Genomic DNA, 25598 nt, shown 5'->3' with positions numbered 1-25598 from the left:
TCTACTCACATTTGCATGTTTTTGAACTGCCAGGCTGGCAGAAGCTGGGGTTAACAGTGGGTGCTCATTCTGCTCCCCGGATTGGAATCTGCAACCTTTTGGTCCACAAGTTCAGCAGCTCAGCGCTTTAATACGCTGCGCCATCGGGGGCCCATTATATATTGTATATACATATAATACAGTACTTCACCCACATCCGGAGACTACTACTAACCCCATCTGCCATGGATCTGGACCAAACTTGGCACACAGACCCCTCATGACCCACTTTACATCCTGGTCAGTTTTGGGAGAGTATGGACCCTGGACAATGGGATTTGCGGTACCTTCACCCACATCTAGAGACTACTACTAACCCCATCAGATATGGACAAGAATTGGCAGACAGATCCCTCCCCATGACTGTTTTAAATACTCACAAGGTTTGGGGAGAAATGACAGAGGATGAAGGGTCTTACAGTCCACCCATATCCTTATGCATTTTCTAATGGATCCATTCATAACATCCAAAAACACATATATACACACACACATACCATTTCATCCATTCTCAACCATTTGACCAAAGGGATGAGCAGAAGGGATGGCAATGGCTGAATCCTTTTGGGGAGTCCCAACTACAGTAGTTCCATTGCGTCAGCTGCTGTATATAGCGGATCAACATCTCAGTAAATCCCGTTGCTGTCCTCTAATGAGTCGGGACTACAAGTAGGATTTACCCAATCGTGCCTTCACATGTCACAAGACCCTGGTAGAGCCTGACAAAAAGAGAAATGGCTAATGTTATGTGTACGGTCGGCCCACCACATTTCCAGGTTTTGGTTTTGAAAATTTGATTAATATGTTCTTGCTAGGAATATCTAAGATCCTCCAGTGCAATCCTATGGTGGAAGTTGACCATAAAGTCACACTAAATGACCTAGAACAAACCGGTAATACTCCAGGAACATGGCCACACAGTCCAAAAAACTCACAGCAACCCAGTGATTCCGAACATGAAAGCCTCCGACAACGCAATACTCCAGGTGTTTGGGCCTCTAGCTTTTTCGAGCGGTCAGGAATTCTGGGAGCTGAGGGCCAAAATGCTTGGAGGGCTGTGAGTTGTGCAGGCCTGACCTAGAGATTCCAAGCCGGGCTCAAACTTGTGTTTTCTGATGCATGTTTTTTCCACTTTCGAGGGGGTCCTGCGGCCTTAATGAAACAACCTGTTGTGACTCATCTGGAGTCTCAGAGTGACTCTGATGGGGATTGTGGGATTCAGTTTCCAGATGTTCAAGATGATGGGATTCAGGTTCAAGATGACTCTTATGGGAACCATGGGATTCAGGTTCAGAGTGTCCCTGCTGTGAGAGATGAGGAGCAGGGAGGCATTCCCACGGCAGGGGATGGTGGAGATGATACCGAAGCTAGCCAGGTGCACAGGGAGGACAGCTCCCAGTTAGACAGCATGCAGACAGAAGCTGCTGCTAACGAGCTGTTTGGCCTTGATGAAACGGCATCTCTGGATCGAGCTGGCCGTTGGGAATTTTGGGTTCGCAGGAGTGTCAGAATAGCAAACAAGAAAGAGGACAGAGGCCAAAGAAATGTGTTCAGGCCATGCAGGTAATATTAAAGGGTGTGCTGAGAGAGAGTTCTTGTCAAAAGCAATGTCTTGTTTGAGTTAGAAGCAGCTCTTGCTTTCTTGGATTATCCTGCACCTTTGTGTATTCAAGTTCATGGGACTGTGTCATGTAGTGTTAGAATAGCAAACAAGAAAGAGGTCAGAGGCCAAAGAAATGCGTTCATGCCATGCAGGGAATATTAAAGGGTGTGCTGAGAGAGAGATCTTGTCAAAAGCAACGTCTCATTTGAATTAGAAGCATCTCTTGCTTTTTGGATTATCCTGCAGCTTTGTGTATTCAAGTTCATGGGACTGTGTCATGTATTGATGGAACCTTGTTTTATGCCTAATGTTTCCTTGGATTATTCTTTATAGCCTTGATGTTGCAACAATCTTTTGGATCTTTACTTTTAAGAACGATTTATTTCCTAGTTCCTAATAAACTACAAAAGACTTCAATCTGGTGTGTGCAGCAAGGTGAAACTAACCTGAGGTGCGACACAACCATACTATATGGCCCCAGAGCATGGTCAGAAGTAAAGTAACCCACCGGAGGAATCTAATGCTAGGATTTGGATAGCAAATGACAAAATGATATTGGCTAACAGTAGAGGTCTCCACGAGCCTCTTAAACGAACGACATTGTGTCAACGATGCGCCTTTTACCTGTTACGTGGCTCAGTCGGTTATGATATTTAATGCGCTTGCCGGCGTTGGGACGATCAGGTGACCCCCCCCTCCCCTTAATTTCCCCATAAAACCGTAACGAGGCAATTGACGTCCCCTCGGTTACGTTCCCGGGACCCACCGCGATCCGAGAGGCAAGCTGTTGGGTTTGCGTGTCCTATTGATTTAAAATTCTTCTAATCAGTACATAAAGCGATGGGCCTGCGGTGTTAATTTTTCATATGCTTACAAAGCACCCTTTGATTTCCTGTCACGCGTTAATTACAGCGTTTTTTTTTGCCATTAAATAGGAAGCTTTGTGTAAACTAATTACTAGGTAATCATTGTCTACCGCCAGAGCAGAGCTGGGTACCTTTCCGTGTTTTATTTGCGGCGGAGGAGGAAGGAAGGAAGGAAGGAAGGAAGGAAGGAAGGAAGGAAGGAAGGAAGGAGGGAGGGAAGGAAGGAAGGAAGGAAGGAAGGAAGGAAGGAAGGAAGGAAGGAAGGAAGGAAGGAAGGAAGGAAGGAAGGAAGGGAGAGGGGCGCGGGCTCTCCGTCTCTCTGTCTCTCGCAGCCTGGAACCACGATACCTTCCAGCCATTAGCTCTCACTAATTCATAGCATTATTGTGTTAAGATTGTAGGAGTTGTAATTGTTTGTGGTATCAGTGCTGTTAATTACCGGAGTAAACAGTTGAAATGGTGCCAAGGTCTATTGTACAAAGCAGAGGAAAGGAGGCTTAAATGTTACTTCCACCATCTGGGGACCGGAGTCTTTGCAAATGCTACAAAACAGCAGTCGGGCCATCTCCGAGCGAGCGAGCGCCAGGCTCCGGGCTCCGAGGCCATATGGATCCGGAATATTTTGAATCAATTGAATTTAACGGCGGGTTTTTTTTTCTTCCTAGCAATAACGGTGCGGAGGCGCCGAGGATAAAACAAGATCGCAAAAAGAAAAAAGACCAACCCCAAAAAAAGAAAAGCCAGGGATTTGTGAGCGTTATCGCGGGCCATAAAAACGCCTCCGTCGATGATATTAACATGTTTATTTTGCGGAATTCAGAGAAGCACAGGCAGGCGTTTAAAACGCAAATGCAGATTTAATGGCGGGATGCTACATAAAGCAGTTCTTTTGCTCTCTGTTTTTGGGTTTGCATCACCAGTTTGGTAAATCATCTCAGCCATTTCCATGGGATTCTGTAAAACAAAAAAAAGGGAAGTTGGCAATTTTTGGACTAATTGTTAATTGCAGCAGTGTTTTTAACATTTGTAAACTTCTCTGGCTGCAGGAGTAGATAAAAGACATAGTTATAAATGATAATAATAATAATAATAGTCCAGCAAATATATCTTGTTTTCTTTGTCAGACTATGTCGATGTGTCAATAACAATAATAACAACAACAACAACAACTTGGGAAGTGTTTGACTTGTGATTTTGTGATACAAAATCCAGCATATATATCTTGTTTGCTGTGTCATACTATGTCTTTGTGTCAATAATAATAATAATAATATAATATAATAATAATAATAATAATAATAATAATAATAATAATAATAATAACAACAACTTTATTTTTATATCCTGTCCCATCTCCCCAAGGGGACTTGGGGCGGCTCACATGGGGCCAAGCCCAACCACATACAATAAAATACAGCAATATAAAATACACAATATAAAATACAACAATATAAAATACATAACAATCACAGAAGATTAATATATTATAATTATATAATAATGCCCAATAGCTCCTTTCCTCTCCCTCTCCCCCCCTCTCTCTCTATATATAATTGTGTCAGAAGCGACTTGAGAACATACTGCAAGTCACTTCTGGTGTGACAGAATTGGCCATCTACAGAGACGTTGCCCAGGAGACACCCAGATGTGTTACTGGGAGGCTTGTCTCATGTCCTTGCAAGCTAGAGCTGACAGACGGGAGCTCTCCTCATCTCATGGATTCGAACCGGCAACCTTCAGGTCAACAGTTCAGCCGGCACAAGAGTTTAACCCATTGCGCCACTGCGGCTTTCCAATAGCAATAACAACAACAACACAACAATGTGAAAATATTATAACAGGTCAACCGGCAAAAGAGTTTAACCCATTGTGCCACTGCAGCTCCGCCATAGCAATAATAACAACAACAACAACAACAACGTGAAAATATTATAACAGTTCAGCCAGCACAAGAGTTTAACCCATTACGCCACTGCGGCTCCCCAATAGCAATAATAATAATAACAACAACAACAACAACAAAACAACAACGTGAAAATATTATAACAGTTCAGCCGGCACAAGAGTTTAACCCATTGTACCACTGCGGCTCCGCAATAGCAATAATAACAACAACAACAAAACAACAACGTGAAAATATTATAACAGTTCAGCCGGCACAAGGGTTTAACCCATTGCGCCACTGCAGCTCCCCAATAGCAATAATAACAACAACAACAACAACAAAACAACAACGTGAAATATTATAACAGTTCAGCCGGCACAAGAGTTTAACCCATTGCGCCACTGCAGCTCCCCAATAGCAATAATAATAATAACAACAACAACAACAAAACAACAACGTGAAAATATTATAACAGTTCAGCCGGCACAAGAGTTTAACCCATTGTACCACTGCGGCTCCGCAATAGCAATAATAATAATAATAATAATAATAATAATAATAACAAAACAACAACAAAACAACAACATGAAAATATTATAACAGTTCAGCCGGCACAAGAGTTTAACCCATTGCGCCACTGCAGCTCCCCAATAGCAATAATAATAATAACAACAACAACAACAACAAAACAACAACGTGAAAATATTATAACAGTTCAGCCGGCACAAGAGTTTAACCCATTGCGCCACTGCGGCTCCCCAATAGCAATAATAATAATAATAATAATAATAATAATAACAACAACAACAAAACAACAACATGAAAATATTATAACAGTTCAGCCGGCACAAGAGTTTAACCCATTGCGCCACTGCAGCTCCCCAATAGCAATAACAACAACAACAACAACAACAACAACAACAACAACAACAAAACAACGTGAAAATATTATAACAGTTCAGCCGGCACAAGAGTTTAACCCATTGCGCCACTGCGGCTCTGCAATAGCAATAATAATAATAACAACAACAACAACAACAAAACAACAATGTGAAAATATTATATGAGGTAATAGCAATAATAGTAATATTAACAGTAATAATATTTTCACAACCAGATCCTGAAAGCAGATCTTGGCTTTGCTTAAATCCCAATTTTGTGTTCCTACAGCACTGGCAACCAAGTCTCTGGACTCGCTTCCCCTTTTGATAGAAAGAGAAAGTCCATCCCAGTTTTTGCCTCTTCAACGAATGCAAATTTTAAAACATCCCTTTATTTCTTTTTTTTCTCGGAAGGTTTGTCCGCATACACTTCCAAACATACTCAGGTATATTGTCTTCCTTCACATCTGAGCTAAGAAAATGGGAAAAAAAAATACCCGGGTAAACTTGCCCCGAAGCCATGCTTGCCGGTGAAAGAAAAATGCCTTCCTGCTCATTATGAAGGAAATTAAGTCCAGCCAACTTTGCAGGCAGTTACCTCGCCGATTTAAATTGCCCAGACAGATTGCAGTGCCAAAGTGGAAGTGAAAAAAACAACAACAACCCTCGCACAACAGAATTACTTAATAAAATTGTCGTCGGCTCAATTAGATTACCCCGCCGGTGCATATAAATATGCATCATTATTTAGGTTGGCTCTAAAGTTGTCCACGTGCCTGCGTGTGTGTGTGCGAGAAAGAGAGAGAGAAAGAAAGACAGGGGTGTTTTTTTAGCTTTAGCCCTAGATTGTGTTTAAAAATAAATGCGCAGCGACAACACAAAGATCTCGACGGGTCACTTTGTGGCTTTGGAAGGGAGAAATAACCAAACGGGCGCCTCTTTCCCTCCTTGTTCCTCTCTTTTTTATCGGCCTCCTAACAGATGTTGACGTGGTTCAGGGCACAAGGCAAACATGTGCTTCCCATGTGCCACAATGGCGCTCAGAGCCGTGGGGGGCTGTTATGAGCGGATTGGGGAGGGAAACACCTCTTGGCGTTGTGCATTTGTGTGTCAGTGCGCGTGAAAAAAACACACTCAGAAGGAGGACAGCATCGTTGCGCACATCCTTGGCCGGTGTACAGCCGGCCAGGAAAGCATAGCATGGCCCATGTGGCTCAGGAAAGGCCGAACGGTGCCCTGAGTGGTGCAAAAGGGGCTCCTCATACCCCACTGAATTTCCACATTAAGCACAACATCACAATACAGGAGCAAATCACAACCCAAGGAGCTTGGTGATGCTTAGCTTAGGAAAGAAGGAAGAAAGAGGGAAAGGGACACGAGAGCTGTCGCCCCTCAGGTTAGCTTCACCTTGCGAAAGACACCAGGCTGCACACACAACGTAGTCTTTTGTAGTTTATTAGGAAATAAGGAAAAGATAGATCATAAAAGGTAAAAGTTCAGTTCCAAAAGATAGTTACAAAAATAAGGCTCTAAGAAACAAATCCATGGAAACATTAGGCATGAAACAAGGTCCTTAAAACGAAGCCAAACTACCAGAAACGAGGATACATCCAGGCTACAAAATAACACAGGAGAGCAGACTTGGTTCTTGATTCAAGCGAGGACATTGCTTTGATGAAGATTCCCCTCTCAGCAGACTTTTAATAGCATAACATGAAGGCATTTCTTTGCCCTTTGCCCTCCCTCTTCTTTGCTATTCTAAGACTTGCGCAAACCCCAAAATTCCAGACAACTAGCCCGATCTAGAGAAGCAGCCTCATCGCTTTCGCTTTCAAGACCACAGGGCTTGTTAGTGTTATCAAACTGAGGTTGAGAACTGCTCTCCCTTTCTGCTTCTTGCACCTGAAAACCATCATCAGTAACAACATCATTTCTTCCCGTGGGAAAGCCTCCCTGCTCCTCATCTCCCACAGCAGCGACATTCTGCATCTGAATCCCATAGTTCCCATCAGAGTCATCCTGAAGCTCATCCTGAACCTGAATCCCATCATCCTGAAACTGCATCCCAGAATCCTCATCAGAGTCACACAAAGGCTGAGTCACAACCAAAGCCATATTTAAATATCTCCATCGAGGAGAAAGGGACACAGCTTGTTATAATAATATAATAAATTTATTTTTATATCCCACCTCCATCTTCCCGAAAGGACTCGGGCGGCTCACATGGGGACGAGCCCAACATCAACATAATCCATGAATTAAAACAATATGACAAAATAAATAAAGGACATAAAACACATTAAATGCTTTAAAAACACAGACATAAATAAAATGCATGTGTAGTAAAAGAAACTTGTGCAGGACCCTGGACAGGGCTTGTTTCCTGCTGCTCCAGAGACTATTGCCGACTTCTGTAAGCCGCCTTGAGTCCCCTCGGGTGAGAAAGGCGGGGTGGAAATGCTGTAAATAAATAATAAAAATAAATAAACTAGGACACAATGAAGCTATGGATTCATATTGCAGGAAAAGAGATCCCATCCAAACATTTAGAAGAACTTCCAAGAGTTTCGATATTGGAATGCGTCGCTCGGCCGTGGAGTCTCCTTCTCTGGAAGTTTTTAAGCAGAGGCTGGATCGCTATCTGTCGGGAGGGCTTTGACTGTGTCTTCATAGCAGAAGGGCGTTGGACTAGATGGCCCTTGGGGGTCTGTTCCACCTCTGTGATCCTATGCGATCCAGACATTCATGGACGACCTCCATCCTCTTAGGTAAAGGCAAAGGTTTCCCCTGACGTAAAGTCCAGTCGTGTCCAATGACTCTGGGGGTTGGTGCTCATCTCCATTTCTGAACCGAAGAGCCGGCGTTGTCCGTAGACACCTCCAAGGTCATGTGGCCACTGGCATGACTGCATGGAGCGCCATTACCTTCCCGCCAGAGCAGTACCTATTGATCTACTCACATTTGCATGTCCGTAGACACCAGCAAGGTCATGTGGCCACTGGCATGACTGCATGGAGCCGCCCTGAGTCCCTTCGGGGAGATGGGGTGGGGTATAAGAATAAAGTTTATTATTATTATTATTATTATTATTATTATTATTATCATTATTATAGTTCACCCACTCCAAACAGAATACATTCAAAGACAAATAATCAGGTTAGCTCCTTCCCTGCCCATTTTCCGCTGGGGAATTAAAAACATGGAGCACTCTCAGCACATTTGAAAAAATAGGCCCAATAGAGCTGTTATTAGAATACTTCTTTCTGTTTTAAAAGCGTATGGCACTTTATCGCTGTTACTTATTTCCATGATACAGCACTTTATGAAACCTGTCCCCACTGATTTGCTTTTAATTACTCTGATTTTATCTGCTTGGATTTTAATGTATTGTCCATTATTTTGTTTTGTGTATTGTTGGAATGTTTTAAGCTTCTGTCAAATACGTTGTGTTGTTGTTTCGGGCTTGTCCCTGTTGTGAGCCGCCCCGAGTCCCTTCGGGGAGATGGGGCAGGATATAAAAATGAAGTTTATTATTATTGTTGTTGTTGTTGTTGCTATTATTATTATTACTCAAATAACCCATGCATGGCTGGGTCCCCATGCTAGTTTAAAAAAAAAGTAAGTCCCACACAATTAATCAGAAATAACACTTTCAAACCAGGAACAGAATTTGGCTCAAGTTTTGCTACATAGTGTTATTCAGCTTGCCCAGATGAAGACTCTCCCCAAAACTTTGTTGCCTTTGGACTTGATGGCCACATACGGTGCCAACCTCCAGCGTCTGTGACGAATGCCATGTAACTGGGCTGGAGGGACAGCAGTGCCATTTGGGGCTGGTTTCAAAGAGTGTCCGTCGTGTCTGCCTCCCTTTGACCTGCCTGTCGATATCCAGAGCGGAGGGATGTAATAATAATAATAAGGAAGGGGCCTCTCGAAGAGCCAGGAGGAAATGATGATGCCTCCTAAGCGGAGAATTGGGCGCTGTGTCCCCGCCGCCGCTCTCCACAACACAAGGCGCATCATGCGCTTGCCATGCAGCCGAAATGGCCCATTAGGTGCCGGGGGAAGATTGTCTTGCACTACTTTTAGCAGATGGAGCAAATATTTTACAAAACCATTTTACATACAGAAACCATTTGCGTGACTTCGGTAATGGCAGCTGCTTTACATGATGCTACCTTCCGAAAGAACGCCTCTCGTGAAAAGGCAGAATTGGGACTTTTTAATTTTGAAATTTGCAGTGGCGCACTCGAGCACCGCAGCCCTCCAAAGCGGCGCTTTGAATTCTAAGTAAGTGGGGCAGGAGGCGATTGATCGCTCCCCAAAAAAACATTCGCAGGGAAATGTTGTTGTCGTTCTTCTGCACAGATTGCGGCGCCAGAGAGAAACAAACAAACCAAAAGGAAGGAGAAAAAAAGAGAATGGGCTCAGACAGACTCGTGAACCTCTGTGTGCGAAAGAGAGACATGGTTGCCTTTTGGACGGCCTCATAAGTTTTGATCAGCCTTTTTGTAAACACAGTTATATTTGTCTTTATTTTGACAATATTTGGCAATTTGTTGTTCGCTTCTTCACTCTCTGGAAAGGACTTTAAACAATGAAAAAGACCCAGAAACAAGGACTTTGTAATGCATTTTTAAAGAAAGCTATCTCTTCCCTGGAGCCCCCGGTGGCGCAGCAGATTCAACCGCTCAGCTGCTTGAACTTGCTGATCGAAAGGTTGACAGGAGCAAGGTGAGCTCCCGCTGTTAGCCCCAGCTTTTGCCAACCTAGCAGTTCGAAAACTTGCAAATGTGGGTAGATCAGTAGGTACCGCTCCAGAGGGAAGGTAACGACGCTCCTTGCAGTCATGCCAGTGGCCACATGACCTTGGAGGTGTCTGTGGACAATGTGAGTAGATCAATAGGTACCGCTCCAGCAGGAAAGTAACGGTACTCCATGCAGTCATGCCAGTGGCCACATGACTTTGGAGGTGTCTATGGGCAACGCCGGCTCTTTGGCTTAGAAATGGAGATGAGCACCGACCCCCAGACACAACTGGACTTCATGTCAGGGGAAAACCTTTACCTTTAGCTCTTCTCTCTTTTCTCTTTCAGTCTTTCTGACAGTAGAGACTTGGGTGCATCTACACTGTGGAATTAATGTGGTTTGACACCACTTGGACTGGATGGCCCATGAGGTCTCTCCCACCTCTATGATTCTATGATTCCATGAAACAGGCTTCGCTTTTTGGCTGTTTGTTGATCAGCGTGGCTGAAGGCAAAATCCAACCCACGCCTCCTCGCCCGAAGTTCATCCCTTCCACGCCGTGGCACTACTTTTGGTCGGCTTTTCTAGCAAGACAGCATCTTCGCCTGGCAACTGCAAAGGGAGTGATTGTAAACTGGGAAGCCAGCATGCAGTACCCCCAGATTGGGAATATCTGGTTTCCTCCCTGTTAGAGACAAGCATCTGCATTGGGATCCAGCCCCAAAATGAGTAGATGGAAGACCTTATCCAGTTCGATGAAAATTGCACCGAAGCAACTTAATGGGAGGTATTGATCTCCAGGCCGAGTGTCTCGCTCGCATTAATCAATGGCGAGAGCATTTCTGTGGACCAAGCAATCCTCCTCTCCACCCATATGGGAAATCATTAGCTCCCACTTGTTCCCAAATTAGTTATTCATGAACAAATGTACAAGCCATTCATCCTCCCTTCCTCCTTCTGAACCGATACTTTTCAGCCCGTGATGAAATGGGAACGTCCGTGCCTCCTGCTAATGAAGGCCTCCTCGTTCTGCAGGGTTCGTGCTTTATCAACTGTTGAGCAAGTCCAGGAGCTTGTCAAAGGCTCTTCCATCATGGTTGCCCATTGTAGCTCTGGGCATGGGGGGACCTTCCGTGGTCCAACGCAAGGGAGGAAGTATCTGCAAAGGCAGACCCTTTCTGGTTGAGAACATGGCCCTTCCTTCCAAAGAGGAGCAAGGAGCGAGACGCTTCCCGAGCAGGAACGGAGCAGCCGAGCCGTTGTGCGCACAGGCAATTGGTCCTCTTGTGGAGCATGGGACATTTCCAATTTCAGGGGGTCATGAAGCAGAAGGAAAGAGGCCCCGGGGAGGCCGAGAAGTGATCGTGAAGCAGCACGAGCGAGAGAGAGACCTGGAGCTCAACGCTCGCAAGTCCCTCGGCCTCTCCTGCTTGCTCAGCTTTCCGACTTTTTTGGCAGCGCAGAGGCCAGGAAGTTGCATCTAAGAGTTTGGTTTCCATTTTCCTGTGCACAACGCGGTTTTCCCAGTTGTTGGGGGTTGTAGTCGGGTTGTATCATCCCTTGTGTTCCCTCGATTCACTTTTGTGTTCTGGCTCAGCATCTGGGAAGGAGACAACTGTAGGAAAGTGTTTGTCTCATTGGTAATGCTGGACTGGCAAAGGCAAGGAATATGGAATGCTTGGATGTGGTGTGGAAATCGCTATCCGGGAGGAAGAGGCTAGAGAAATGATGCTTAGTTGTCCTTTGTAACACAGAGTGTTTCCACTACTTATAGGCCAAAAAGACTGGGGAGGAAGGCACGCAGTAGCTGAGAGCCCTCTGGAGCGCTCTTGGCCACCGCGTGCCTCGCCCTCCTCCTGGCATCATAATAATAATAATAATAATAATAATAATAATAATAATAATAATAATAATAATAATAATGTTTTGTAATGTAATGACATTATTATTAAAACATTGCATAGAAAGTTCCTTGACAAAATTGAAGGAAAAGCTGACAAGGAGAAGACCTGGCTCTGGCTCATGAATGGAACCCTGAAGAAGGAGACAGAAGGCCTGATCCTTGCAGCCCAGGAGCAAGACGTCAGGACAAAGGCAATTCAGGCCAAGATCGAAAAATCAGCTGATGACCCAAAATGCAGACTGTGCAAGGAAGCTGACGAAACCATGGATCATATCCTCAGCTGCTGTAAGAAAACTGCACAGACAGACTACAAACAGAGGCACAACCATGTGGCCCAAATGATTCATTGGAACTTATGCCTCAAGTCCCACCTCCCAGCAGCAAAGAACTGGTGGGATCACAAACCTGCAAAAGTATTGGAAAATGAGCACACAAAGATACTGTGGGACTTCTGAATCCAGACAGACAAAGTTCTGGAACACAACACACCAGACATCACAGTTGTGGAAAAGAAAAAGGTTTGGATCATTGATGTTGCCATCCCAGGTGACAGTCGCATTGACGAAAAACAACCGGAAAAACTCAGCCGCTATCAGGACCTCAGGATTGAACTTCAAAGACTCTGGCAGAAACCAGTGCAGGTGGTCCCGGTGCACACTGGGCACACTGGGTGCCATGCCAAAAGATCTCAGCCGGCATTTGGAAACAATAGACATTGACAAAATTACAATCTGCCAACTGCAAAAGGCCACCCTACTGGGATCTGCACGCATCATCCAAAAATACATCACACAGTCCTAGACACTTGGGAAGTGTTCGACTTGTGATTTTGTGATATGAAATCCAGCATGTCTATCTTGTTTGCTGTGTCATAATAAAATAATAATAATAATAATAATAATAATAATAATAATAATAACAACAACAACAACAACAACAACAACAACAACAACTTTATTTATACCCCGCCACCATTGGGGCGGCTTACATGGGGCAGAGGCCCAAACAACATAGAACAAAACACGCGAGCGGCTCCATCCTTACGTTGGGAGGACAGCTCAAGGAAGGCACGTGGTGGGCGAGAGCCCTCTGGAGCACTCTCAGCTACCACCAGTCTCGGCCTCCTCCTGGCATAAGGATTGGGCAAGCAGCCCTGTCCTTACACTGGGAGGACAGACCAAGGAAGGCACGTGGTGGCCGAGAGCCCTCTGGAGCACTCTCAGCTACCACCAGTCTCGGCCTCCTCCTGGCATAAGGATTGGGCAAGCAGCCCTGTCCTTACACTGGGAGGACAGACCAAGGAAGGCACGTGGTGGCCGAGAGCCCTCTGGAGCACTCTCAGCTACCACCAGTCTCGGCCTCCTCCTGGCATAAGGATTGGGCAAGCAGCCCTGTCCTTACACTGGGAGGACAGACCAAGGAAGGCACGTGGTGGCCGAGAGCCCTCTGGAGCACTCTCAGCTACCACCAGTCTCGGCCTCCTCCTGGCATAAGGATTGGGCAAGCAGCCCTGTCCTTACACTGGGAGGACAGACCAAGGAAGGCACGTGGTGGCCGAGAGCCCTCTGGAGCACTCTCAGCTACCACCAGTCTCGGCCTCCTCCTGGCATAAGGATTGGGCAAGCAGCCCTGTCCTTACACTGGGAGGACAGCTCAAGGAAGGCACGTGGTGGGCGAGAGCCCTCTGGAGCACTCTCAGCTACCACCAGTCTCGGCCTCCTCCTGGCATAAGGATTGGGCAAGCAGCCCTGTCCTTACACTGGGAGGACAGACCAAGGAAGGCACGTGGTGGCCGAGAGCCCTCTGGAGCACTCTCAGCTACCACCAGTCTCGGCCTCCTCCTGGCATAAGGATTGGGCAAGCAGCCCTGTCCTTACACTGGGAGGACAGACCAAGGAAGGCACGTGGTGGCCGAGAGCCCTCTGGAGCACTCTCAGCTACCACCAGTCTCGGCCTCCTCCTGGCATAAGGATTGGGCAAGCAGCCCTGTCCTTACACTGGGAGGACAGACCAAGGAAGGCACGTGGTGGCCGAGAGCCCTCTGGAGCACTCTCAGCTACCACCAGTCTCGGCCTCCTCCTGGCATAAGGATTGGGCAAGCAGCCCTGTCCTTACACTGGGAGGACAGCTCAAGGAAGGCACGTGGTGGGCGAGAGCCCTCTGGAGCACTCTCAGCTACCACCAGTCTCGGCCTCCTCCTGGCATAAGGATTGGGCAAGCAGCCCTGTCCTTACACTGGGAGGACAGACCAAGGAAGGCACGTGGTGGCCGAGAGCCCTCTGGAGCACTCTCAGCTACCACCAGTCTCGGCCTCCTCCTGGCATAAGGATTGGGCAAGCAGCCCTGTCCTTACACTGGGAGGACAGACCAAAAAAGGCACGTGGTGGGCGAGAGCCCTCTGGAGCACTCTCAGCTACCACCAGTCTCGGCCTCCTCCTGGCATAAGGATTGGGCAAGCAGCCCTGTCCTTACACTGGGAGGACAGACCAAGGAAGGCACGTGGTGGCCGAGAGCCCTAATTCTAGTGAAGATGCACCTTGGCACTTTCCAGGTCTGTTGGAGTACGGCTCCCATCTTCCTGTGTCAATCACATTGATGTCCTTTCAGCCTGAGGACGATGCGTGTTGCAACCCAACCCGTGGAAGGCTTTGCTTTGGGACAGGCCGGTCCAGAGGGGAGTCGGGAGACTTGTCACAAGCCGCCAACTCCCGCCGAAGAAACATCTTTGAATAAGAAGGAAGTTAAATGGCTTTCTTGAAAAGATTACGAAGATTTCTAAAAAGGATTTGCTAAGGTTATGGTTACTCACGGCCGATGGCTGCAATCCATCCCCTTCCCCTTTCGTTCGTTGTCTTTGTTGTTGTCTCTCTCTCTCTCTGCCAGAAAGAAGGAGCCGAGGTGTTGGGGAAAGTGGGAGAAACGGGTGGAAAGGAAACACATTTTGGGAGAGGAAGGAAACCCGTCAGAGGCACGAGAGAGGAAAAAAGAGACGAGACGGGTTTTATAGAAAAAAGACTTTTCTGGCTGTGGTTAAACAGTAACCGCGCTGCCGGTTGGAGGCCTGGTTTTTAATCACCCCAGAAGCCGTTTTCATTTCTGCAGTCAAATTGCTTGTGGTTCTCTTTAATTTGTTTCTGCAGGAACCGGCTTTGGCGAAGATCTCCCAGGAGCTGCCGGGCCTTTTAGCACAGCACGCCCGGGCTGTCAATGAGAAACGATTTCCTACGTGGGGGAAATTCCTCCAAACGTTTGTGCGTCAAGGTAAATAAGACTGCCAGGTCCCTGCGAAGTGCCAGGCGCGATACGGAGACCTCCGGCACCACGTTCTCCATCCTGGGAGGGTCCTCCACCTCCTTGACACACACCTTCCATCCTCTCCATACGTTGCCATTTATAACCGTTGGTTTACGAATGAGACCTTGGAAGCCATCTTTGGTCTTGGCCAAGTTCGGGTGGGCTTTGCACTTGATTTGTCTGAGTTTATTTTTAGATGTTCCTTCTGAGAGAGCAGGTCGGTTACTGCTCCCTGTGTCCCGTCTCAATGAAGCAGAAACAGACGTCGATGGCTGTCTGTCTGGGAGAAGGAAGAGGCATCCCGGGAGGCCTTTCTGGCATTTGGTGCTTTTAGCTCAACAGGCATTTACTGCCAGCAGTGGATTTTTCCCCAAATAGATGCACATCCTTGCAATTACTGAAGTTCCACATTCAGGACCAGGCAACATGGGATTTTTTTAAGTCAGTAGAAACTGTATAAAGCGTCTAAAAGGAGATTAGAGTATTTTGATCAGATTGGTGTACAGTGTAAGGAGGACGAGATTTGGTGTATATACAGTAGAGTCTCACTTATCCAACATTCTGGATTATCCAACACATTTTTGTAGTCAATGTTTTCAATACATCGTGATATCTTGGTGGTAAATTCATAAATACAGTACAGTAGAGTCTCACTTATCCAACATAAACGGGCCAGCAGAACGTTGGATAAGTGAATATGTTGGATAATAAAGAGGGCTTAAGGAAAAGCTTATTAAACATCAAATTAGTTCATGATTTTACAAAATATCATGTTATACAACACATTTGACAGAAAAAGTAGTTCAATACGCAGTAATGCTATGTAGTAATTACTGTATTTACAAATACACCAAAATATCACAATATATTGAAAATATTGACTACAAAAATGTGTTGGATAATCCAGAACGTTGGATAAGCGAGTGTTGGATAAGTGAGACTCTACTGTAATTACTACATAGCATTACTGCGGATTGAACTACTTTTTCTGTCAAATTTGTTGTATAACATGATGTTTTGGTGCTTAATTTGTAAAATCATAACCTAATTTGATGTTTAATAGGCTTTTCCTTAATCCCTCCTTATTATCCAACATATTTGCTTATCCAACATTCTGCCGGCTCGTTTATGTTGGATAAGTGAGACTCTACTGTACTTAAGATTGGTTACAAGTTGACCACCCTCACTTTTTCTCTCTGTACTTGTATATTTGTATTTTTGTTTCTCATTTTGTTTCATTTTGTGTAAGTCAGTAGACTTAACTGTACAGGTCCATGCACCGTTCCTCTCTTTTTAATTCTTTTTTGGGAGGAGTGTTTTGCCTTCAAGACTGGAGAAGGTAGAGGTAAGGAGCTGAGCAGGCAAGAAACTTGGTCTCTAGACCAGTGGTTCCCAACCTGTGGCCCATGGACCACTCGTGGTTCCCAACGACACCGTTGCAACGAGAGGGGTTGGACTGGATGGCCCATGAGGTCTCTTCCAACTCGACTATTCTACTATTCTATGAGAGCGACTGGTCTCGCGAAACCCTCTTCTAGTGCCGAGGCAACGGGAAAGCGAGCGGAGAGGCCGACTCCCCACGAGAGGGATGACAACAAGCCTCCTGACTGCTGCTTCTCCTCCTCCTTCTCCTGAGCGGAACCCTGGAAGCGGATGGGGATGCCTTGTTGTCTTTGTTTTTAGGCCTGTTCTTGGGGTTATTTGGGGTGCTGATTCAGATCCAGATCTAGATCCCCGGATCAGACTCCTGCCCCAAGGACAGAGGCTCTGCTTGAACGCGAATGTCTCTCCCCCAGGTGGAATCATCGAGGCCTTCCCGCCCTCGGACAGCATCACCAACATCACGGTGGACATGCTGATAGAGCCGACGGGAGCCATCGCCATGGTTTCCTGCGGGGACCAGTTCCACGCCGACGGGCCCTTCCGCTCCTCGGGAACCACCCTCCCGCAGGCCTCCGTCGAGCCCCAAGCCCTGAACGCGCTCTGCTTCCAGGTCGGAGAGGCCTGCCGAAACCGGGGCGTGGTGGGCTATTTCTCCATCGACTTCGCCACCTTCATCCACCCCCGCACACTGGGGCAGCAGGTGAGCCATGCACAGAGCCTTCGCTTCCAGGGACACTGCAGAATAATAATAATAATAATAATAATAATAATAATAATAATAATAATAATAATAATAATAATAATAACTGGGGCCCCTGGTGGCACAGTGTGTTAAAGTGCTGAGCTGCTGAACTTGCGGACCAAAAGATCCCAGGTTCAAATCTGGGGAGCAGAGTGAGCGCTCACTGTTAGCCCCAGCTTCTGCCAACCTAGCAGTTCGAAAACGTGCAAATGTGAGTAGATCAATAAGTACTGCAAGTAGCTGAACTTGGCAGACTGAAAGGTCTCAGGTTGCCGGTTTGAATCCAACCCAGGGAGAACATGGATGAGCTTCCTCTATCAGCTCTAGCTCTATGCGGGGACATGAGAGAAGTCTCCCACAAGGATGGTAAAAATACAATATTTATTTTAAAAATACAATATAAATTATAAATACAATATATAATACAATATTTATTTTAAAAATACAATATAAAAATATAATACAATATGGAATACAATCTTATACTACTAATAATACAATATATTAATATTTATTATATATTATATATTAAATGTAATATTACTAATAATATTACCATATAATGATATAGTACAATATAGTAATTTAATGCTTCTATTGTGCTATGCTAATAATATATTATATGTTCATTTGATATGTAAGCCGCTCTGAGTCCGGGGTGAGAAGAGCAGGAAATAAATGTAGTAAATAAATAAAAATATCAAAACATCCGGGCAATGTCCGCTGGGCAACATCCTTGCAGACAGCCAATTATCTCACATCTGAAGTGACTTGCAGTTTCTCAAGTCGCTCCTCACACAAAAAAAACCTAGAGATTCCTGGACAAGTGTTCTCTCTAGGAATCTCTAGGTCCTCCGGTGTTACTCTGTGGTTATTTGCCAATGAAAAATGGCCATAGAGCCACACTGGAAGAATCTAGAGATTCCTAGAGATAACGTTTTAATCAAATCCGTGAATAAGATCTGCAAATGTCAGGCCTACATGCAGTATGCATGTAGCCCAAACTCTCTTGTACAGGAGTAATGATATTATTTTCATGGCAAAGGCCTTGCTCCTTTGCAACCCACAAGGAAGTCTCTCCGGTTCACGAAACGGCTCCTGCTTCCCATTTGCTGTCACCCAGTTGTTCTACCTTTCAATTCCCAACGTTTCTCAGCTTGTGCCACAACTTTAGCATTACTTAAGCCTAGTTCTCCCCCCAACTTAATTAGATATAGAGGCAATTAATGATGCCATCTGTCTTGTTGTGCGAGAGAGAGATTACACCAAAGATTGTGCTTCTGAAAGCATTATTTTTTTGGCAAACTAGAAATCCTATTAGACTGGTTCGAACGCTCGCGCACTAATTTCCCAGCTCCCGTTTCAGATCGGTCGCTCAGAGGCGGAAATAAATCCTCCAGAACTACTACTGTACACTGAGGCGTCCTTCCGGAGTTATACTTTACGGAAAATAACCAGTGATCTATGCTTGTTGTGCTAAACCTAAAAAATGAAATAATATAATTAAACATCTGTTACCACTACAGTCAAACAGTAGCTGAATATCTTGAAATCCCAGAAACTGTCATAGCGATATGAATCTTTTGCATAAACACAGATGTTTAGGAAACGTAAAATGGCCAGATATTTTTTTTCTTCCTGCTGAAAATAAGTGGCCCTGCGTTTCCAGGAATAGACGGACATTCAAACCCTGTTCTCCCAGTGTCCTTAGAATTAAAGCGGTTGGAAGATAACCCAGAACCATCCAATCCAACCCCATTCTTCCAGGCAGGAAGACAATCAGAGCCCTCCCGACAGATGGCCACTCAGCCTCTGCTTAACGCCCCCCCCCCCCCCCCCCCGGCTCCCAGGAAGCGACAGAGCAAGGAACACCAAATGATGCCACACAGAGATTTTAGAGTCTCTTTTTGCAACTAAGGAATCAGATTGGAAAGACCGCTTTATAGATAGCAGGCATCCAGTACAGCTGGCCTACCTACCTCAGCGTTGTCTTTTAAAGGCTGAGCAAGGCCTTTCCTGGCTTTTGGCAGCCAGCATTTCAATCTTCCAAGCTCAGCAGAATGAAGTGGCAGAGTATCTTGGAGTCGTAGTGAACCTCAAGTTGAACATGAGCCCACAATGTGATGAAGACTAGGACTCAGTGGGGCCATGGTGTGACGGCACGCCCAAGCCTTTGGGAAAACTATAGTGTCTGGCTTTACTCGGGGGCTATCTGTATACCTTCTGTTAAGATCAAGACCCTTAACATACAGAGGCATTTTAGGCAAGATGAAAGTTAACCAAAACAAGTTTCCTGAAAACAAGATGAATAAAGCGTTAACTCCACCCAGGGCTATTGAAAGATAGCTTAAAACAATACATTACGAAAGGAAATATTGCTCAACACAGTCCTCTGTCTGGAATCCTTGAAAGTCTTTTGCCTCTGATGTAAAGCGATGGACTTGGTCTTCTACTTTGTGAAACTTGGGCTGACCACAAGCTTCTGTTATCACTGAGACTGACGGTATATGAAGAGTTTAGTGCTGAGGGTGCCTGTTTGGATTGTGTAATGGCTGGGTCAGGTATCTTCAGGCCAGAAGAGATGCCCGGTGCTGACCGTTAAACAAAACCTGTTGAAAGTAATACTATAATGGACTGAACTGACGAGTCGGGAGCCTTCTGGCCTGTCATCTTGCACGGAGACGCCTGAAATGACACACCAAACAAGATCAGCAACCCCTCCGTGAATGTAAAGGGATCTCGTTCTCTTCTGTGAAAGCCTCGCAGATTGATTTGGCCGAAAGAACGGAGGCTTTCCTTAAGGGCCGCTTTCTCCTCGCTTGTCAAGATCTATATTCTCAAGCCCCGGCTTTATAAGCACTTTGCTTTTTTCACAAGGGCTATAAATGCGGGAAGCCGGGTCTCCCGGGAGGGAAAGGACGTAATGGAAGTTATTGGTGAAAACGCAACACTTTGTAAAACATATAAACCTTCATTATATACATTTCTCCAGTGAGATGCGGCCTCCGCCAAAGACTGTCTCAGAATATTACAGGAGGCTTTAAGTATGGGATAGAAGGAGGGCGGCGGAGGAAGAGCCTGGATTTCGGCTGCTTGAGAGAGACAGACACTTCACCCGTAAAACCCACGGTGGATTTCCTTCCCAGGAGGAGACGGACACAATGATGGCTATCTAGGGAGATTCCTCTGGCCAGCTGGTGCTGAAAAGGACAATTAAAGGGCCTTAAAGGACATGTTTTGAGGATTCAGAGGTCAAGGTGTTCAAGAGAAACAAGATGAGGATGAAGAGAAGTTTTCAAGAGGCGTCCTCTGCCCCTCCATCCTCTTTGCGGGGCATCTGGCTGAAACTGCAAGCACCAAGTTAGGCAAGAAGATTTAATTATAGTTTTTAAGATATTATATATGTGCATACAGTATTGATGTTTCGAACGTTATGAATCAGTATTGCTCCACGTCTTCTTCTTCTTCAATCGCACAGTTGTTTCCGACTCTTTGTGACCTCCTGGACCAGGCCAGAGCTCCCTGTCAACCGTGGCCGCCCCCAGTTCCCTCAAGGTCAAGCCAGACCCTTCAGGGATCCCATCCACCCATCTTGCCCTTGGTCGGCCTCTCTTCCTTTTTCCTTCCCTTTTCCCCAGCATCACGATCTTTTCCAACTTTCCTGTCTTCTCGTTGTGTGGCCAAAATACTTCAACTTTGCCTCTAATATCCTTCCCTCCAGTGGGTTGCAGTTAAACATCAAGAAAACCAAGATGATGGCAACCAGACTGATTGATAACTGGCAAATAGTGGGAGAAAATGTGGAGGCAGGGACAGACTTTGTATTTTTAGGAGTGAAGATTCCTACAGCCAGGAAATCAGAAGACGTTTCCTTTTTGGGAGGAGAGAAAGGACCAATTTCGGTAAAATAGTGAAGAGCAGAGACATCACACTGGCAATGAAGGTCCGCATAGTGAAAGCAATGGTATTCCCCATAGTAACCTTTGGATGATTGAGAGACCTGGACCATAAGGAAGGCTGAGCGAAGGAAGAGAGACGCTTTTGAGCTCTGGTGCTGGAGGAAAATCCTGAGCGTGCCTTGGACCTTGGCAAGGAGATCCAACCAGTCCATCCTCCAGGAAATAATGCCCAATGGCTGCTCACTGGAGGGAAGGATATTGGAGGTAAAGTTGAAAGACTTTGGCCTCATCATGAGGAGACAGGAAAGCTTGGAAAAGATCACGATGCTGGGGAAAATGGAAGGAAAAAGGAAGAGAGGCCGACCAAGGGCAAGGTGGATGGATGGTGTCCTTGAAGGGTCCGGCTTGTCCTTGAAGGATCTGGGGGTGGCCACGACTGCTGACAGGGAGCTCTGGCGTGGGCTGGTCCGTGAGGTCACGAAGAGTTGGAAGCGACTGAGTGAATGAACAACAACAAGCAAAAAGTGCCGAAAGCAGTGGGCAAAGACACCTCTAAAGTATCAACGCGAGCAATCTTGGCAAAGCATTAAGGACTTCAGCGAGGCAGCCAGGATTTCAGGAACCCTTAATAGGCCTTTCTGGGACTGCCTTGTGTTCACCTGTCGTCCTGCCATTTGCCAATTTCTGAGCAGCGTTCACTCATTGCAGACACCACCTTGGGCAGTGTTTAGACTTCTGCTCTGGAAATCCGAGTTGCCACTTGCAAAAAACTACAACCGCCAAGAAGAAGAGCTTCATAAACTGGTCTCTGTCCGGTAGTATAACCAGATTGTGCCAAGAGTGGAAACGTTGTGCTTCTATAAACACCTTGTCAAACAGGAGCGGAAGAGAGCAAACCCCAATCTTAACATCCTTTGAAGGTTGCCTTACAAAACAGGAAAAAGGAGAAGGAGCCGGTGTAATTTGTTTGAACTTCGAAGCGGCCTTTAACCGAGTCCCTTGTGATGAGATGGAAACAGAGGCGGGAAGGCTCCAGAGACGGGCGAGAGGGCAGAAAGGGAGGCCAAACCGTTTTCGGCAAAACATCCTTCAAAGAGCATCCTTTGCGGAGGTTGCCGTTCTGGAAGGGATTCGCATTCATAAACGTCTTTCTGGAAAAGGGAGCAAAAGGACACTCGGTGTCTATGTTTCTTTCTTCCTGATTAAATCAACGAAAGGCAACACATGCTTAACTTGGCCTTGCTCACATGGGGAAGTGAAAGCTATCCATAGTTTTCAGCACTTTGAGCTGTTTTTGGAGGAAGCGAGCATCATTTGATATGTTTGCGTGCAGAGAGGCAGCTACGGATTTTTAATTTACGTTTCATCTTTGTATATATTCTGAGTATTTCTATCCCACCAGAGCTGTGGTGGTGCATTGGGTTAAACCCTTGCGTCGGCGGAGCTGTTGACCCGAAGGCTGAGTTGCTGATCTCAAGGTTGGCTGTTTGAATTCACAAGACGGGGTGAGCTCCTGTCTGTCAGCTCTAGCTTGCGGGACATGAGAGAAGCCTCCCGTAACACATCTGGGTGTTCCTTGGGCAACGTCTCTGTAGACGGCCAATTCTCTCACACCAGAAGCGACTTGGAGTATGTTCTCATGATAAAAAACACAACCTTCTATCCCATCTTTCAGTCTCAAGGGCCCTTGGAGCAGCTGGAGACCAGGGTAGTCGTTGTACAAAGAGAATGACTTGTGATGGTGAAGGGACCATAAGCCAGAAAATAGTAAACTTTTGCTATGTAGCATATGCCCCTCCCTTCCTGTGAGCTGGTGCCTTTCTCCAGAAATTTCCAAGGAGAGAAGAAAGCTCAGAGTAAACAAGTGAGGTCATTGGTATTGCTTGTGCCAAAGTAGGTGTGGAAGGTGAGGAAGACCCTCAGCCATTGGTCAATTTTAGATAAGCCAAAGGTATATATTCTTTGTTTGTTGCGACATGTTTTTGCGATGGCCATTTGCATGGTATAGCCCTCGGGTATGTACGGCTATGGTGAAAATAAACTTTGCTTTTTGTATTTCTCACGAGACTGGGATTTCTGCCTGATTTCCCTCCTGAGCCAGGACCCTTTGAAGGTAATTGTCTTACAATGGTAAGATAAAAGGACACGCCGCAATCAATAAATGAATACACAAATCCAAAGCAGCCAGAATATCAGACTCATGGCACAAAGTTCTGACCAGCCACCAAAAGGATGACGTTGTGATTGTTGTCACATCTTGCTTTCATTGGCAACCGTGTCCTTTTTCGGATGTTGACAAGAACCGTTTTGGTGGACCATCTCCTTCTCTTCTTTAGAGTAAATTCATCTTGCGTTTGGTCCTCTTCCAAAGCCTCCAGAATGGGCTTTTCTGGCCGGAGACGTTCATGCCGTTGCCGCCAGATGGCAGCCGAATGAGAGAGAGAGAGAGAGAGAGAGAGAGAGAGAGAGAAGTATTCAGTCCCATTGTGGATTTTAACCATAATGAAGAGAGCTATCTTCTGAGAACCCGCTTGCATTAATATTTTACTAATTGGCGTTTTTACAGTGTCATTCAACCTTTTTTTTTTCCTTTTTCTTAAAAAGAAAAGAAACGCAGGTAGGTGCCTTCCAATAATGTGGAAGTCGATATCCGGAGCAGAAAGAAACAATTAAACTGAGGGAAGGAAAGCAATAATTTAGTAACTGTTTTAAGAATGTATGCTTTTCCATCCCTTCCCAAGTTTTAGAGCTGCAGCCGTAAAGAGCGGTCACCCTCACAGGGACTTTATTCGGCCGCGACGTGTGTATTTTGCAGGGCTGACATTGTTTTTTGGAAACTGGAAAGGCAAATGACTCCCCTTCTCCCCATGGATTTGCCAATGCTCAAGCCGTAACGCCATGCTGGGTGACAAACATGTGCAGGGTCATACTTATTTACTTATTTACTTTGCTTATTCTGCCCCTCTCCATCTTTTATGTCAGCCCACAGACCTAATTCCAGCTATCCTTTACCTCGCACCTCCCACTCTTGGGTGTTGCTCTTACTAAATTTATTATTGCAGGTAAATAATATTAATCATAATTGTTGTCGTTGTTCTCATTAGGTTAGTAAAGTTAATGGTTTCTCCTGACATTAAATCCAGTCGTGTCCGGGGGTTGGTGCTCATCTCCATTTCTAAGCCGAAGAGCCGGCATTTTCCGTAGACTCCTCCAAGGTCATGTGGACAATGGCATGACTGAATGGAGCGCCGTTGCCTTCCCACCGGAGCAGTACCTATTGACCTACTCACATTGTCCGCAGACACCTCCAAGGTCATGTGGACAATGGCATGATTGAATGGAGTGCCGTTGCCTTCCCATTGGAGCAGTACCTATTGACCTACTCACATTGTCCGCAGACACCTCCAAGGTCATGTGGACAATGGCATGACTGAATGGAGCGCCGTTGCCTTCCCACCGGAGCAGTACCTATTGATCTACTCACATTTGCATGTTTTTGTACTGCTAGGTTGGCAGAAGCTGGGCTAAAAGCTGTAGCTCACTCCACTCCCCAGATTTAAACCTGTGACCTCAGTGCTTTAATCTGCTGCACCACCGGGGGCTGCGATTGTTCTCATTATCACAAAAATATTTATAAGATTTAACAGGAGGAAGAGAAGAGGCTACAGGAAAGAGATATATGTGTGTGAACTAGGGCCTTGGAATTGATGCAAACTCTTAATAGGTGCCGGTGTGGGATCTTCTACGGAGAAGAATGGGGTGTTTGCAGCTAAGTAGAGAGTGACTACTGTATTCACTGCAATCTAACACCCACCTTTTTTGGTTAAATCACCTTGCCAAAACTAGGGTGGGCATTAGGTTTGCATAATATGATAATCTTAGTGCTGGATCAAAGCAAAAGAGGACGCTGCTTCAGGAGCACCTGAAGCTACTATTTGACGGATGCCCTCTATAATTTAATGACCAGAGCTCAATGCTATCTATGCGATCCTGGGATTTGTAGTTTGGTGAAGAACCAGCCTTCTTTGGAGGAAGAGACCCAAGACCTTGTGAAACTACAGACCCCTTGATTCCATAGCACTGAACCAAGGCAGTTAAAATAGTCAGATCTCCGACTGGCTTGCTTTGTAAAACTTTCTTCTTCTAAAGCCTGGAACTTCTATTTCCGTTCCAAGGTGAGAGGCAGAGTGTTTCCAAATATGAGCTGACGGGACAAAGAAGGCAAAACAGACCCCATTCCTATGGTTCCTCCAGACTTCTTTCGCCTTCTCCTGGGTTTTGGCCACAACTAATGAGCATACGATGTCCTGTCCCATCTAGAAGGTTTTCTTCCGACTGACCATCTCGGGAAGCA

The 25598-nt window shown here is 45.7% G+C and overlaps 1 protein-coding gene and 1 long non-coding RNA gene across 8 annotated transcripts in view; one reads left to right on the top strand and one right to left on the bottom strand.

Moving 5' to 3' along the window:
* The window catches only part of iqch (IQ motif containing H), a 95739-nt gene that overhangs the window by 55527 nt on the left and 14614 nt on the right, over nt 1-25598 (top strand). For all 6 annotated transcript variants that reach the window (XM_008120425.3, XM_062963089.1, XM_016997319.2 and 3 more), the window contains 2 exons: nt 15067-15187; nt 17017-17303. In XM_008120425.3, coding sequence (XP_008118632.2) covers nt 15067-15187; nt 17017-17303 — 408 coding nt within the window. The remainder of the gene's footprint in view (nt 1-15066; nt 15188-17016; nt 17304-25598) is intronic.
* Nucleotides 3256-15073, bottom strand: LOC134293929 (uncharacterized). 2 transcript variants are annotated; one of them, XR_010000888.1, is made up of 3 exons: nt 14736-15073; nt 14463-14649; nt 3256-3462 (listed from the first exon to the last, which is right to left on the bottom strand). It is a non-coding gene; the product is annotated as an uncharacterized LOC134293929 (long non-coding RNA). The 2 variants fall into 2 exon arrangements; XR_010000887.1 differs by lacking the exon at nt 14463-14649.

This window comes from Anolis carolinensis, unplaced genomic scaffold (genome assembly GCF_035594765.1).
Source record: "Anolis carolinensis isolate JA03-04 unplaced genomic scaffold, rAnoCar3.1.pri scaffold_11, whole genome shotgun sequence".
In the NCBI taxonomy this organism is placed as follows: domain Eukaryota; kingdom Metazoa; phylum Chordata; class Lepidosauria; order Squamata; family Dactyloidae; genus Anolis; species Anolis carolinensis.
Note: the sequence above shows the minus strand (reverse complement) of the source record. Positions and strands in the feature narration are given on the sequence as shown.